Source organism: Nicotiana sylvestris, chromosome 3 (assembly GCF_000393655.2).
Source record: "Nicotiana sylvestris chromosome 3, ASM39365v2, whole genome shotgun sequence".
Classification (NCBI taxonomy): Eukaryota; Viridiplantae; Streptophyta; class Magnoliopsida; order Solanales; family Solanaceae; genus Nicotiana; species Nicotiana sylvestris.
In genome coordinates this window covers 211,385,359-211,402,001 of record NC_091059.1, presented here as the reverse complement: position 1 = coordinate 211,402,001, position 16,643 = coordinate 211,385,359, and the positions used below count along the sequence as shown (strand labels likewise).

Here is a 16,643-nt window from a genome sequence, read left to right as displayed (position 1 = left end):
TTTTTAATAATAAAAAAGAGTAAGATGAGAGGGGAAAAAAACGACGCGAACACACCAAATTGGTCGTTCCATAAAGTGGCACTTTCCGTCGTTACGTAGCGACATATTTAACGGTACGATACAATCAAATTTAAGTAACAATCAAAATAAACATTGTATTTAAAGTAACACTACAATACAATACAACATGTAACAATCATCCAAACAAGCGGTAAATTATCAAATTATGCTAAATCAAAATCGGCATTGTTCGGTATCTAGAAATGACATAACTTAATCTTAAAGGATAGATGTTTTCATCTTTTTATTAAATCAAAAGTTTTTACTCCTTACGAGCTATATTGCAGAAATATATTATGGTGATTAATTACATCCCTTGCACGTCTTCTCTTATTCTTAGTTCAAGTCCCATACAATTCCCTTTTGCAGGTTGATAACACTATATTTGTGAAATATAAAGATTTAAATACACGTAAGTAGCACGACATTAAGTTTCAAATGACTTTAAATCACACTTAAATGTCCATAAATGTTTATTACACAATTAAATTAAATTTAATATGATGTTTGTGACGTTAGAGAACAGTGTACATTGAATTAGTATGTTACTAGTAGTTCTTAGATGAAGTGCTAATAAATGTTGCCTAAGCGACAACAGAATTTTTTTTACTAACTTAATTGTAATGTTATAGGCCATGATTAGCTGTCTAACGAGGAAAAACCCATTCCACAAGATACCTTATAAGGAAAAGGTTGGAAATGAACAAATGAAGCCAGATCATATATATCATTATTAAATTAAAAATTGAGCAGCAGTGCAAAGGTTATTTCGAGATCCGATCACCGACCAAAACCGGTGATATCAAGTCCTTAATCTGGAAATGACACTAGGTAGCCACTTTAAAGTTTAAAGAGCTGCTATTTAGAAATTAGCCAAATGTGTCCTGAATTTCAGATTTTTAGTCCAATTTTTCAAGATACAAATATTCTAATTTTTTTTGGAATTAAGAGTTTTAGTTCAAATTTTTAAGATAAAATAAGTACTGGTTAATCCCTAAATAGCAGCCCTAAGAATAATTGTTTGTGCACCTCCCCCGTCTTTAAACATTGAAGAATTAGCTCAAATAGTTGCCTACCTAATGCCTTAAACTTTAGCTGAAGAATATATAATATATGTAAAATTCATGTACAATGTATGCAGAATTATTAATTATATATATAATCTATGTATATCGGCCAGAAAAAAATAAGTGAATCTGGCGGGCGATTTATGTAATAATCCCTTAAACATTAGAGGCCCAATATAAAGACTGAGTAGTTGGGCTAAGGGCTGAGACTTGGCCCGTACATAAGGCCCAAATTACTCTCATGATTTAAATTTCAGAACGGCTTTTGATTCGATTCCAGAATTGAGGAACGAAAAATATGGACAAAATGAAGAAGAAGAAACAGCAGGATGATCCAAAAGGTGGAAATGCGATATTTATGTCCGTATCACCATTGAAAGCTCTTATTCTGCATCTGATCTGTGGAGTAGGGTTAGGTTTAGCTTTCTGGGTAGCTGAACACATCTACGCCGTCGATCTCATCACTCACCCATCGCAAACGCTTCGTTTGATTTCTGTTTGTTTCTCTCAATCCGCAAGCATTATAATATACTTCACATTCATTTCCTGTTTATTTTCTTTTTTACATGTTCCTGATTTTGATTCGAATTTAGTTTTTCAGGTGTTTGTGGCTCCAATAGTGATTCTTCTTTACAGTCACCTTCGACACGATAGGAGCCAATGCTCTGTAATTCTAATTCTATTTGCTACTCTTTTTTATTGAATTTTTATTTCAATAGTTACATTTTACACACTTTTTGCTGTAATTTGATTCGAATTATTTCTGGCTTCTCTCAGTACGTCAAAGCTATAGGACGAGGCCTACTGGCGCTTCCTGCTGGTTAGTTTTTGTTATAAACATGTTCTCCTTACTAAACTTGCCTCCGCGGTTTTGAGACATATTATCAATATTATTTGTCAAAGGTTTATCTATTAATATGTGTGAATTATGTTATATCATGTTTGTAGGGGCCGTAGTAAATGCAGCGGGAGCTACTATATTAGGAGCACCTGTTGGTTTCGAGTATGTAATGCTGTACATGTGCTTCGAGCCATTTATAAGGATACTGAATTGAAGCCATAGTTGAGGTTGGATGGGAAAATAGATGTGATGACAATGTCATTGCCTGATCATCAGGCATGTTAAGTGCTCTTTGGGTTTCACAAAAACTCCAGAGATTAGTAATTAAGACATTCTATTAAGATGCTTTTATTTCTCACACCGGATTCCAGTCTGAGCTTTTGTCGATTAGGAGTCACTTTGTCCTGTCCTGTCCAACCTCAACTGGGATTATGTTAATACGAATTATAATGGTTTTCTGTTACTTTCTCTTTGTTATAGCTTCTGAAATGCTGTAGTTCTTATGCTAAGTAGTCTTTGATCCTGTCTTATCACAGGTATTTTCCCAAGACCCTTAATTGGTCTCTTCTGATGTCACTGCTCACTGTAAGTATTAACTACTAAGACGTACTATTTACTGCTTGAAAAGATTTCTCTGGCTTATAAGCTACAGGGGGATATTACAACAGTTGTAGTTTAGTGGATTCATCTCATGGTTACAGAAAATCTGGTCGAAGTATTTAAGAGAAAAAAAGAAAAGAAAAGTTAGCAGGGAAATCCTGGGAATTATCACATTCAGAAAGCTGACAAAATGATAGGATACTTTGACTACTTAGATCACACATTAATGAGATGTAGCTTTGATATTTTATCCTTGTTCTTTTTTTCTCCTATGGTGTTTAGCTGTTTTATTTATTTTCTATTCTTTTCTGGGATAAGTAAATTTAATAAATGTTGGTTTGGCAGTTTGTACCAGCAGCTTGTGTTTTCGGCTCATCATGGACTGATTGGCACCGTGTATTTGCTAAAACAAAGTAATTTCCATTTCGTCATCCTTGGCCATTTAATATTTTATATCTAAGAGCTGTGCTAGAGCTCATTTGGCATGTTTGTTCTTGCAGGACAAATGGGTCCACAGACTGTATGATCTGTCTACCAGCTCATGGAGCTGTTATTGGAGCGTGGTTTGGTGCTTGGCCAATGCCACTTGATTGGGAAAGCCCATGGCAGGTATGTTACCTAATTGTCACGGACTCAAGGTTCACGATATAGAGATTGTAGTCCATTTTATGGTGCAATTTTTTTTTGAATTTCAAATGCCTTAATTGCATTCACTAAAGCTTCAGTAATCCACCGTACAATCTTTTGATAGTCTGGCAATAGAAAGATATACATAAGTTGCTCAGCATGCCCTTGTTTATATTATACTCTCTTTTAAAATAGTCTTCTCTCGATTCTTTTTAAGAAAAATTGAGCCACCTCAATGAACCTTGCACACTTTAATGAACCTTGCACATATAAAAGTAGGATACACAGGCAAAGCATCTGATATCCAATCCTAATTATCCGTGGTGGTGCATTTAGTTAGAAGAAAATAGAGTTTTTCAAGGGGTGGATATGAACAGAAATCAATCAAATATTGAAGCTCTTTTTTTGTGCTCTCTCTTTGGATTTGTTTGATAGCATGAGGGTTATATGAAGTTGTTTGTCCTGTTTACTTGCCATTCTTTTTACGCTTCCTTGGAGAGGGTTCCCACTTCATCGGTGCCCAGATTAGTATCAGTGACCCTTATGGAAGACACACACACACACACACCTGCTGGAAACCTGTTTATGTTGCTCTGGAAATCTGCTAAATGATGTTTTTAGAGAGACTAAGCTAATAGATCATTTACCTTAATAAGGTATTAAATCCCGCTATATCAATATGAATGCAAAAGATAAAGTGATCAAAAAGAGAGAAGAGAAAAGGTCGGCACTCTGTGGCCTCTTTTCCGGGGTGAGATCAGATTGCATTGCTATCTGTAAAATTCTTCATTCGAGTAAGGGCACCACTTTTTAGTGTGCTTTGTGAACAAGATCTCCATGTGCCATGCTAGGATTATTAATAAACTAAAACAGCTCATGTTATATCCCGATTCAAGGAGTTCCCAAGATACCCCGCCCAAAATCATCTGTTTTTCAGTCACGTTGTTTCACCTTTTGGTGTTAAGCCCTCCTGTTGTGTTTTTGTCATGTGAGTATACACGTCCATTACAGAGATATGGAATTTGATTTCTTTTTCTTGCTTACGGTATGCTTGTATAAATAAAAATAAAAGCTAATTAATTATGCCACAAAATGAGTGCATCTTCCATCAAAATAACATTTATACTGGGTATGTTGTTGTTGCTCCTTGCTCAAAAAATTTATCAAACTAACAAGGGTTGTGGTGGAGTGGTAAGTACTCCTTCATCCTTAACCAGAGGTCTCGAGTTCGAGCCCTTGGGTATGGAGTCGCCTTTTTTAGGGAGCGCTTTACCCCCAATGTGGGACTTCCCGGCGCGAATCCGGATTTGTCGGGCCCCAATGTGGGTACCAGATACCGGATGAGAAATAATTTTTTTTTTTATCAAATCTTACATCATTTATATGTGTTAGATAAATGGAAACAATAGCAGTTAAGGCGAAAAAAGAAAGAGGGAGGCAGTTTTATACCAAGAGTTTGTCAAATTTGGTTATATCAATTTGTGTTTTAGTTCCAGTTATCTCTTGGTAATTTTTTGTATCTTAGATGTGCCAACTAGTAGCTGGTGCATGCAGCTTTGCTTGATTAATCTGCATTTTCTTCCAGTTAAAAGGGCCACGATTATTAGAGACTCACTGGTTCCATTGGTGCTTGAATGCTTATTCCTCCAAACTATGTATTTTCTCTCCCTAGGTTTTAGAAGTGGCAGCGGACATACTTTTTATATTTTGGTTATGCGCTTCTGAAAAGATTGGTTTTTTCTATTTTGTGGACCTCTCAACGGGATTGGAAAATGTTTTAGTAAGTTGTTTGTTCTGATTCATGGACAATTGGTATTTTCATGCAGGAATGGCCTATTTGTGTGACTTATGGAGCTATAGCTGGTTATCTCGTGGGGCTTTTGGCATCCTTGGGCTGCATTTTCTTCCGTAAGCGCCAGCAGTATCTAAAAGAAGAGTAGAGCCTGGCTTCTGAGAATTAGCCGTGGAAGGCGCTTGATGCTAATAATAGTCTTGGGACGAAGTTAGGCCTTTGTTACTCAACTACATAGCAATATGATATCCAATTTTGCTCTCTTTCTATATTCAGTATATCTTTCTTCTTTTTCTAGAGTGTAGTCCATTTCTTTTGGAGTAAATTCTTTAACACATTGTGAAAAGACAAGATATCTAGCATTTTGTTTCTGTTAACTTGGACATTATGGATTTGTAAGTTCAACCACTTGTACAAGTCTCTCTGGACATTCGGGTTACTACTTACAAGTTGCGACACTTATGCTCTCTCTTATTTATGCTTTCTAATGAATATTCCTTTTTGCTCTCGCAAGATTGCTTTTATTCTATTAATGCACATCATTCGCCATCTTATTGCAATCTCTACCTGGACTTCAGAGTTGGGACCTAATTTTTGTGGGGTCTCTCAATTTATTCGTACCCTTACCTGTGTTGAGAAGAAAGAGAAACACGTCTCTTGTTCAGGATTTGTTGAGATTCCTAACGATTTTCAATTTTACTTTTTTCCTGTTTGAAGCGAAATCTCTACCTTTCTTGTCTTCTTTTGCCTTTTTTAGTCTAACAACTATTTCCGGTAAAACCACTTGGTTGAAATCTTTTCCAAAAATCAAACCTCGGCGAATTTTACCTCTTAGAAAAAACAAGATGTTATCTACACTATAGTTTTGATAATCCACTCAACCCCCACTTCCCTTAGCAACGAGACTTGACAGTGGACGTAAAATAGACACGAGGGTGGTGACATCTCACTGCTGACATTGTAAATATAGTAATAGTGTCCTAATTCGCTTTGTGCGGTGCCATGGATAATCATTTTTTTGTGAAGTAGGGCCATGACCAAAGACTTTGTCTTTGTGTTTGTCTTATCTCCTTTTGGATTTTCTTGTTCTTTCTCTAGAATTGCTTCTTTTCCCTTCCTTTTAAACCATTATTATAATGCGAAAGGACACTCACATAACTACCCAACTATTAATTTGACCGATATGGTATATCTAGTGACCCTTCTTTAGCAACAAAAAAGAAAAAAAAAGTGACCCTTCTGCTAGAACGAAGCGAAAATAAGCTGTCAAATTCAGCTCATAAAATTATAATTTGTCCAACTTGTTCAAAATTAAGCGGATTGGGTGAGACATTTATGCAACGTAAGGTCAATTTGAGCTTATTCCAAGTTAGCCAGTCTAAAAGTTTAGGTCAATTTGGCAGTCTATCTTAGCTCAAATTGTGCCTAAATCAACTCATAACAAGATTAATCAAAACATAAAACATACTCCATCCGTTTAAATTTGTTAAAACCTTTTCGGAGTATGTGAGTTAAATTTATTAATTTTTAGTGTGAAGTTGGATATAGATTCTCCAAATTTTTTGAAATAAAATTTTTATATTTAGAAATCACATAAAAAGTACTATAAATTGCAATAATTAACCATTTAAAATATTTTTTTTTTTATAAAAAATAGTCAAAAATAATCTTGTTTGACATTCAAATAGTAAAAGATTTTATTTTTGAAACAGAGGAGTAAGAGCCCGTTTGACTTAGCTGATTTAGAGTAGCTGATAAGCATTAGGTGTTGAAAAGCACTTTTAAGTGTTGAAGCTGATTTAAAAAATAAGTAGTTACATGTTTGGATAAAAGTGCTGAAATTAATAATAAGCAACTGAAGAACTAGCATACGAAGAGTTTTGTTTTAAAAAGAAGTATTTTAGGAATAGAATAGTAAATATTTTGGTAAACCTAAAGTGCTTATAAGCTGAAATTTGATAAGTTGGGGGAGACCAACTTATGATTTTTGGCTTATAAGCACTTAACTTATAAGCACTTTTAATTTTACCAAACGCGTAAATAAGTCAAAAAGTGCTTATAAGCCAATTTAACCAGCTTATAAGCTTAGCCAAACACCCCCTAAGTATTTAAAATTTGGCTGGTTAAGTACAATCATGATAACAAACTAAAAGACTTTCTTAATTTGGTTAGTAAGTAAACAAATTATAAAAGAAAAAATAAAGAGATCAAAAAGAATTTAAGCTAGACTATAGGGTTAGTACCAACTATTTAGATCGAATTGACTCGTTCATTTTGACCAAAGATAATTCTAAACTTAGCTATGATCAAATTGTTTACTAATAATTTAATCAATTTTAATTTACAATTTATTCCAACTCACATTTTAAACGCCTTAAATTAAAAACAATAGACAGTCTAAACAGCATTACCTAGGTCAGCGTTCTAATTACGCCAATGTTATATTCGAATTTGCTTCTAACTCCAAAACTACCCTCTCATTTTAACTTGGAAAGATGAAAAGCTCATAAGTATATTAAACGATGCCACGTCAGCTATGAAGTTCAAGCCACAAGGTAAGCTTTTTCGAGTCCACGTGTCATAGAGCAAAACAACAAATGGTCCCACAACCGAAGCCTTTAAAAACTCTTATATAGAGCCCCTATAAGCGCCAAAAACGCACACACCACCCTCAAACCCCAAACACCACACCCTACCACCACTCTCTCTTTCTAAAAACCCCCTCACTCACTCACTCTCTCTCTCTAATTTCTTACTTTCCAAAATTTCTCCGATCAGATACAAATCATCACCGGTACGAATTCTTCTAAGCCGATGGGCCAGCTCGTATCGATTTCATCTATCTTCATAACTTTTGAATAAATCTTTTGTTTTAATTTTGATTTTTTTATAAAAAAAAAAGAATATTGGTTGAGTTGGGTTGGGTTTGTAATTAGTGACGGAGATTACGTGTTGCGATCAGTTCCCTATGGTGCAGAGTCAGTAGTACTGTTTGGATTGTTGCAAGTTGCTACTTTTGTATTTGTTGTTTGTTCATTAAGGTTGTCCTTCCGTTATTGAGTTCTCATAATAACAAAGAGGATTTTATGGGTGTCTGTTTTCTCCATTTTCTGGGTTTCACTATTCTTGAGTGCCATGTGATGGAATCTAGGGTTTATAACGCCCAAGAGCAGGCAATAGAATAGTTTGTTTGTTATACATACAGGTTGATTTTAGTACGTGTGGGTCCCTTTTTTTTGGTTGTAATTTGGGCGTTTGATGATATGCTAGAACTTCGTGATTTATATTTGTTTTTGTCCCTGGAGGCTGGGGTTGGGATCACATTACATGTAGTCTACTGCTCTAAGTAGTTAGCTTTTAGTTTCCGCGATTGGCATATCAGAAACTTGCTTCGCGTATGTCTCAGTGTTGAATAGCGATCAATCAAAAAAATATATAAAGGGAGACTTAATTCAGTCTTGATCAATGAAGATAGCTCAAGAGTTTTGGCAGTCTTTGTTCTCCGGTTTCTCTTTAGTATTTTATGCATTTTGTGCCCATTTTGTGGCCTTTCGGCTGTGAACTTTGATGTAATTTCATTTTCTGTGTATTCGCAGCTGGTTCATCTTGTTTTATTGCTGTGCCAATCTGGTGATAATGTGATTGTTCTTATCTTTATTAGCGGTGGAATCTATATGGTTAAAAATTATTATGGTTAAACTTGCTTTCCTCAAGTATTTTGTGATAGTATCACATATTGGTCTTCCAACTATGATGTAATTGCATTACCTTGATATTGTTGAATCTGTTTCATTAGTTTTATTTTTGAGCCAATTGGAAGCAAATGTGATTGATTTGACCCTTCTACAATGGAAGTAAGTTGGCTCTTCGAATTGCTCACATCAAAATACTCTAGGTTCTTTGACACCAAAGTGGACCTCTCCCCCACCCCCAATGGAAAAATATTTTCAATCAGCTAATCTCGAGAATAGTTTAGAAGATCTTTTTTCTATGTGCATGGGTGGATGTAGAATTCAATCTAGGGGATCATCTAAACCCGTTGGCTTTGGCTCGGGCCTTGCATATATTCTTAATAATTTACAAGATATGTGCAAATAATTGATTCGAACCCAGTAAAACAAATGAGTTGTGGTAGAATCCCGAACTCAAACTCATAAGGTTCAAATCCTGAATTCGCTTCTATCTATGTGCAATTATAGATGTAGCGTTGGTAGGAAGAATTGAGGAACATTTAAGTATAATCGCTTTATGCTTTTCTTTCTCTTTGTCGTCTCCTCTAGTTTATGAAGTGGTTGTCGTTATGTGAATGGGAGTAGTCAAGCTTACCTTTTGATTTAATTGATCAGATCCAAGTTATTCAATGGGATGTGACAAACCAGAGAACTTGCCAGACCCTACTTCATTTCATGCTTTTGATGATCTTGCCCTCAGCATCAGACAAAGTGGAGCCGTTGATTATAACGGTGTTGTCCAAGGTGGGTTCAGTTCAGGGGCTAATGTCACATCCTTCCCTTTTGTATCTCCGCCAGCGGCCCGTCCTCTTCCAGGAAATGTTAATGAGATGAACAACTTTCAGATGGCCAATTTGAAGAATCTCTACAGCTATCATCACCAGCTTGAAACAAATTTGGCTAATGTTAGAAATATTGCTCCCAGCTTTCCCGCTCCATCAGGAATGCCAAATTCCATGGGAAATGCAGCAGAGATATACCATTCAAATATGAATAACAACATGCTGACCTCCGATAGTTTCTTGAATGAAGCTGTCTTGTCCAAGGGAATTCAGAATCCAGGGGTCAGCATGAATTTTATTCCTATGCGAAGCAATGCAGCTGGATGTTTTGAAAAGGCTGGGAAAGCCACAGGTATTAATCAAAATAGCTCGCAGGCAAGTGGAACTCCTTTTGACATAAGGTATAGCATGCAGACTGCTAAAAGTATTAGTGGAATAGGAATTCATAATGATGTCAAGGCCAATCCTGTTCCTTTTTCTTCCCCAGAAAACATTGATGGTAGTTTTCTGACCCTTGGAACAGGAAGTAACATAGATAATAGATCAAAGTTTAGATTCAGTGCCAAAGAGGTCAGCAGCAGACTGGGGGAAGCTGTCTTGTCACAAAGTAACAACTCTCATGTCCAACAAATGAAAAGAAATATCTCAAGTTTAGCTCATGGTGTTCCTGGTGGTATTCCAAATTTCAATCGTGATAGTGGTGGTTTGCCAGATTCAGCCAGGAATTTCGGTGTTTCAACCTGCTCTTCAAACAATGATGAAATTGTGCTTGCTCCAGGCTCTAGAATAAGTGCACCTCCATGTGTTAACTTAACGCCAGACACGCGACTTAATTCTTCTAACAGCACAAACTTAGGTGCTGTTGGTAAAGCTGATCTAAGACTCTCTGAACCTGATCCCTTCAAGTGCGTTCAAGGTGGTTTGCCTCCTCCTTCATTTCCATTTAGCAGCAGTTCAACATTACCCCTTCATCTTGGATATGCTAGAACGGTGGCAGCTCCTGAATCTGCTCAACCTGTTTGGGTGGCAGCTCCTGAATCTGCTCAACCTGTTTGGGTAGCAGCTCCTTTATCTGCTCAACCTGGTTTGGTAACAGCTCAACCAACTATTAAGCAGCAGAATTACTGTTACACAAACATATCCAGGAACCAATCTTTCATGGAACCTCTTATTCTCGGTCATGGTGGCAGCGGAGTGAGGCAAGACCATTTAGGTGTGTTTATGAATTTCTATTTCTGTTTCCTGAATTTACCAGTTATCAAGTTATCCATTTTGTAGTTTACCACTATAGCTTATGCTGACAGTTGATTATGACTGGATTTCTTGATCCTATTTTCTGTAGTAGAAATTTATCATTATGGTAGACAATGACCTTTCTTTTCTAGGATAAGCAGCCTGCTGCACAAGGCATCCCGCGTTCATGCAGGATACGGGATACGGGGAAGGGTCGCACCCCAAGGGGTGTGACGTAGTCTTTCTACCTTGATGTAAGCATTCGTGGCTGATTTCACAGCTCGAATCTGCAACCTATAGGTCACACGGAGACAACTTTACCGTTGCTCCAAGGCTCCCCTTCTCTTCTTTTCAAGGATGATTAATTTTATTTTGAGGCGAGGGATTTTACCGTATGTGCATGACAACTGAAATAGCTGTTTATCAAAAACAAGAAGAGATCGTTTCTGCTTACCGTGACAGAATTCCTAAGATATTCATGGGTCTACTGGCTCAATTTGTTGTTTTTGTTGCCATATATGGTCTAAGTTGGCAGCTTCCAGGATAATCCTAGGATATGTTTTTGCATCCTTAACCAAACAAACATGACTATGAGCAGTCCATTTACCTCATTTTAAGGAAATTTTACAGGTGAAATTTACTTAACTGATATATCGTCAATCATCGATTTGATAAGAAGTATTATCTCTCTTTTTAAAATACTCTTCACATGGTATCAACTCCTCTACAAGATTCTAGAGATTTAAGTAATTCATTTTCCCGGTAATTGGTGTTATGCCAAGTGTTTCTAAAAGCAAAGAGTGCAAAAGGTGACAAGGTCTGGGCTTGAAGCAAAAAGCTTGAAGTGAAGAACACAATTTACAGATAAATCAAAAAAATACGAAACATATACGAATTTAGTACTATGATAAATAATAATCATATTGTATTTAAAATAAATATTTCTGCACCCCGCATAGAACTATTCTATATTAATTCAGCTCCTTTTTTGATAAGGATATATTAATCCTTCAAATTTTAGTTTGATCACTTCTTGCTGGAATCACTCTATGCATCATTGTTTGAAGTGCATACTTCTTTAAAGCGCAGGGCTTCGCTCATGAAGTGAAATACGCGAAATATGATAAGGTCTATGGGCTTGAAGTGAAAATCATGAAGAGAAGCGTACAATCTAGTAAAGGGCATATGTCCTCACGGCTACATGCATGACCTTTTTTTAGCTTCTCTCATATATTTGTATACTTGTCCTTGTGGATTCTACAAATTGCCTAGTTGTCTAATGCAATCTTATTGACTTACTGTGGTACGTAACAATGTTATGACCAAATTTCTTCAGGTCAGCAATCATTGGTTAATCTTCCGCATCCTTGGGGTAATAACCTATTTCCGGAAAGAATGGGTGCTCATATTGCGGGATGGAGTGGCATCCAACCTGCCCCTGGCAATCTATTTCCTAAGAGGCTAGGTGTCCAGCTTAATGATGGGGTTATTTCTCAAGCTACTCGAGAAGGTGTTCTTCCCGGGATGGGAGGCATCCAGCAAATTAGAAAGGGTAAATCATGTTGAACTATTGTGGCATGCACTTGTACTTATTTGCTAAAAAAAGGATATCATATCTTCTTTAAGAATGAGTTTATCGGATAAAAAAAGATGCCAAAAATATATTAAGCTTCCATGAAAATTTTGGTTAGGCACTGCTGAGGAAAAATAATGTGGCAGATGATGATTTATAGCTTCCATCAGTCATAGCGGTTGAACTTCATTTATAGCTATTTGGACTTGCTGAAATACTGAGGCAGATTAGGCTGTGTTAGATGGATCTTTAATATGATTTGACGTACCCATGTTGAACAGGTGTTGTATTGTGTGTGGATTCTTCAGAATACACTAAAACCAGAAGAAAAAAATGCACCTTCTGCAAATACTTGCACTGTCCATATTGGATATGTACTCATTAGCGAATCCATGGAACTTTGAGATCAGAACATTGTGCAGCTCGAGTTTACAATTTGCCTTTTGTCTAATGCTTTTCTCATTTTTTGTTTTTTTCGATGGCAATAATTTTGTAGGTAACTCATATCAGTCTCGAGATCATGGACCTACCATGCACCCCACTGGACTTCTTCACCCCCCTTTGGCTATGGGTATCTGCTAACTTTGTTCATATCAGATACATGCTCCAGTTTGTTTTTCTATGTATTCAAAGTGATCTGACCTCTGCATAACATCTGAAGAGATTGTTCTGATGTCGTCTAGGTCAGCCTCATGGTGGTTCAGCGGCTAAGTATAATGTTACTGGACTACCCTATCATGCTGGTACGCCACATACCCTTTCTAAGGAATTCTCTTTGTTGGTTATTTTATTGACAATGTCTGTCATTTGCATCTTTGGTGGCGCGCACTTTATAGTGCCAAAACATGCTGATTCCTGATTTTTGCTCGTAACATTTGCTACACCCAGGTCAAGGCATTCCAATTTCAAAGGTTGATGCAACACCTCAGGCATCGAATATTCATGCCCATGTTTCCCTTAAAAGAAGAGCAAATGGAGCCCCTCCAATTGCTCCGAGGTGTCAGCGAAGGAGAACATTGGCTCAACATAGATATCAACAGTTGATAGCACAGAGGCAGAGCTCTAATGCTCCAGTTCCTGCCTCTTCTCCTTCTCTTCCTTTGACGCATGTAAAGTGCCAAGGTATCTCAAGCTATCTCACATCTGTTTTCTGTAATTTTGAAGTGTAATTAATTTGTTAGTCTTTGATCTTCAAGATACTGGTTCTTGTGCTTTCCATTGTAATGTGGTTTGTGTTGTAACTCTCGGAAACAATGTGCAATTTGTTTCTTCACCACGGAAATGTACACGACCTACATTGTTCATTAGCATTTCCACGAGTTCATCCTGGAGGATGTCAATGTTTTCTTCTCCTGCTCTGACTTGATCAGTCATCTAGCTGTATTATACATGTTGATGTGCTGTATCTCTGTTGTGTCTCTATTTCTTCTGACATCTATATCGCTGTAAATTACAAGTTTTGACACCATAGATGTGACTATAGACGTCAGCTACATGGCCAGCCATGTGCAGGTATACAGTAAGGTACAGATCTAGAAGTTGGATTTGTCATCATCACCTAAATTTCAAGATTAGGAGCTGGGATAGGCTAATAATTGTATAGTTTGATATAGGAGTATATTTTAGTAGTTAAACAGAGAAGTCACTAAACCAAGGCATTGTTGAATATATTCTTAATAAATACTCCATCCTTTTCAATTTATGTGAACTTTTTTTTTAGTCGGTTTAAAAAAGAATGAACTCTTTCTAATATAGAAACTTTTAATTTAGGATTTCAATATCACACTTAATGAGAAGCTTTCACAGCCACACAAATGATAAGTCATGTTGTACACTTTCAAAATATTTATAACCTCAGAAATGTTATGGCATGTTTACAACCACAAGTTTCAAAAGTCTTCTCTTTTTCTTATACCGGTCAAATAGGTTCACATAAATTAAAATGGTGGGAGTATCTAATATCTTATCCCGTAGGTGTATCTTATTAGATGATAGTTTTCTAGTACTCTATGCGAATACACACACACACACACAAAAAAAAGGCGACGACGACAAAAACACAACTAGCCTATGTTTCTCCATTATAGTTGTGGGGAACACACCCTATGTGAATTGAGCAAATCTGGTATGTATTCCCCACACACTGGCGGAGGCACCCTTGTCCAAGGGGTGTCCCTTCGTCGGAAATTTTTAGGTAAAAATTGTTATTCATGTTTATAGAATCCCCTTGTCTTCTTCGTGTATTTACTTCTTTATATTTTGACTTCCCTTAGTGAAAATCGTGGCTCCGCCACTGTCCTCACCCATATCATGTCGGATCTATATGGGTGTTGTTCTTTGATGTATAATAGTCAAATCAATTATATGTGCTGTATAGGTGTAGCTCTTTGGTGTATAATGTGCTGAGTGTGTAATGTAATCCACCATCTATTTTTATGTCATTTCTCTTCTATGGTTTATCAATCAGGCTGTCTATATGGCTGTCTACAATGCCTTTGTTTCTATTACAAACATTCTATTCAAGGTTCTCTTGCAAACCTACAGATCAATTTTTTTTTTGAACTGTAAGTTTGTAGGAGAACCCTTGAATAGAATGTTTGTAATAGAAACAAGGCATTGTGGACATCCATACACACACCTGCTTACAGTCATTGTACCCATTTTACTGCTTAATGTTACTGTTGAAACAGCATTGTAATGTTGGAAAATTTTATCAGATTCTGAAGAATCGGCTCAACAACCCATTGGAGAGAAGTGCCTTTTGTGCAAGAGGGATGTGGCATTCAACCCCGAAGGCCCTGTGTCTCGGCCCGCTGTTCCCCCAGCTGTTGCTGTTCTTCCCTGTGGACACGTATTTCATGACCATTGTCTGCAGATTATCACCCCAGAAGACCAGTCAAAAATTCCTCCTTGCATTCCTTGCGCTTTAGGTGAAACATGATATGATCTGTTTCCTCAATTTTTTTTGGGACGGGAGTGGGGCTTAAATTTTGTAATTTGACATTGCAAAAGACAATGAAAGGGCTCCCAACTTTTTGTAAAGGGTGTGAACAGTATTAGGGTATAGTTCGTGGAACTGTACATATAGGAGGTGGTGACAATAGAGCCCCATGGGTAGAGATTATCCCCATTATGTAAAGTTACATAGAACCTCAGCTTTTGACCCCTGTGAATGACAACTATTAAACTGGAACATCCAAGTTACAGCTGTTTTCTTGAGTCGAGGGTCTATCGAAAATTATCTCTCTAGCTTTATCAGGTAGTTGCAAGGCATGCGTACACTCTTCCCTCCCCATATTTCATTTGTGGGATTATACTGGGATTATACTGGGTTTGTTGTTGTTGTTGTTGTTGTTGTTGTATCCAAGTTACAGCTAATCTCGTCAACAATGACTTCTAATTTATTCATGGGGAGTACTATCCATTAGATTTCAACCACTGTGGATTTTGGTGGATAACTCACCGCAAGTCACTCTGACGAGGATCGGTTCTACAATGAGGAGGTATTTGAACCATTGTCTCTGTTTCTACCCATACATTCAAGTGAACTCATATTTTCTTAGGATGGGGTTATAGTCCTTTGTTTCTATGTTGGACTTCTTATTTTTAATTCTTCAATACCTTCCATCCCTTCCAAAGAGTCAATTGGTTTTGTGGCTCTTTACCAACTTGTTTTTAGTTTTATGATCTTACCTTCTTTTTCTTTTTACACATAGGAGATTTATTTTTACACATAAGAAATTTGTCTTTTACACATAAAAGATCTTAAAAGGTCACTTTTTAAAATTTAAAATTATAAAAGGGCATGATGTATAAATAGCACTGAAAAACCATAACATAAGCACATTTACGTACTCAATAATACAACTCCTCAAAGTAAACTGGTGGGAAATTTGACATGTTGCCATGTGCTGGTATTCTATTGATTCCTCTATAGAGAATAAGCTATTGGCATTAGATGTTCCTCTTTTTATAGCTTTACTAGCATATAATTCTCTTATAGAACCTTGAAAATATTGGACCTATAGCAAAAGCACCGACATAATTAGAACTTAATTCATAGGCTTTTCTTTCTTTTAGAATACTAATTTTCGTACATGAGAGTTGCGCGTGTATTCCTATCAATTAATATAAAATTTTAAAAATATTGCATAAATATTATTAAAATATATATATTTGAGTCGTAAAATAAAATTCAAGAAAAAATTATAAGTATTATTAATATGGATCCAATTTAGTTAAATATATAAAGGAAGATGGTAGAATCCACATTGCAATTGCAACTAATGATGAATCCACATTGCAATTGCAACCTAGACTCCAACTGCTAGAGCATG

The 16,643-nt window shown here is 36.5% G+C and overlaps 2 protein-coding genes across 4 annotated transcripts; both read left to right on the top strand.

Annotated features, from left to right (window-relative positions):
- Positions 1-1,403: 1,403 nt before the first annotated feature.
- LOC104232366 (uncharacterized) lies at positions 1,404-5,445 on the top strand. 3 transcript variants are annotated; one of them, XM_070171446.1, is made up of 8 exons: positions 1,404-1,468; positions 1,721-1,794; positions 1,905-1,947; positions 2,076-2,130; positions 2,505-2,553; positions 2,914-2,981; positions 3,069-3,177; positions 5,022-5,445. In XM_070171446.1, exons 1-8 carry the CDS (start codon positions 1,426-1,428, stop codon positions 5,133-5,135), a joined length of 555 nt encoding a protein of 184 aa, XP_070027547.1. In that variant the 5' UTR covers positions 1,404-1,425; the 3' UTR covers positions 5,136-5,445. The 3 variants fall into 3 exon arrangements, with proteins under 3 accessions (XP_070027547.1, XP_009783858.1, XP_070027546.1); XM_009785556.2 differs by having other exon boundaries at positions 1,404-1,623; positions 1,729-1,794; XM_070171445.1 differs by having other exon boundaries at positions 1,410-1,794.
- Positions 5,446-7,646: 2,201 nt separating this feature from the next.
- LOC104232365 (uncharacterized) lies at positions 7,647-15,525 on the top strand. Its single transcript, XM_009785553.2, has 7 exons — positions 7,647-7,781; positions 9,334-10,713; positions 12,070-12,285; positions 12,803-12,877; positions 12,990-13,049; positions 13,195-13,428; positions 15,024-15,525. The coding sequence occupies exons 2-7, from the start codon at positions 9,348-9,350 to the stop codon at positions 15,245-15,247; spliced, it is 2,175 nt and encodes a 724-aa protein (XP_009783855.1). The 5' UTR covers positions 7,647-7,781; positions 9,334-9,347; the 3' UTR covers positions 15,248-15,525.
- The last annotated feature ends 1,118 nt before the right edge of the window (positions 15,526-16,643 follow it).

What these genes read in the sequence shown, in the direction of transcription:
- LOC104232365 (XM_009785553.2), top strand. Translation starts at nt 9,348, where the DNA reads ATGGGATGTGACAAACCAGAGAACTTGCCAGACCCTACTTCATTTCAT. An exon ending in CATCCAGCAAATTAGAAAGG is followed by an intron (nt 12,286 to 12,802) that starts GTAAATCATGTT and finishes ATAATTTTGTAG; the next exon opens with GTAACTCATATCAGTCTCGA. An exon ending in TGGACTACCCTATCATGCTG is followed by an intron (nt 13,050 to 13,194) that starts GTACGCCACATA and finishes TGCTACACCCAG; the next exon opens with GTCAAGGCATTCCAATTTCA.
- LOC104232366 (XM_070171445.1), top strand. Translation starts at nt 1,426, where the DNA reads ATGGACAAAATGAAGAAGAAGAAACAGCAGGATGATCCAAAAGGTGGA. An exon ending in GGAGCACCTGTTGGTTTCGA is followed by an intron (nt 2,131 to 2,504) that starts GTATGTAATGCT and finishes GTCTTATCACAG; the next exon opens with GTATTTTCCCAAGACCCTTA. An exon ending in TTCTGATGTCACTGCTCACT is followed by an intron (nt 2,554 to 2,913) that starts GTAAGTATTAAC and finishes TTGGTTTGGCAG; the next exon opens with TTTGTACCAGCAGCTTGTGT.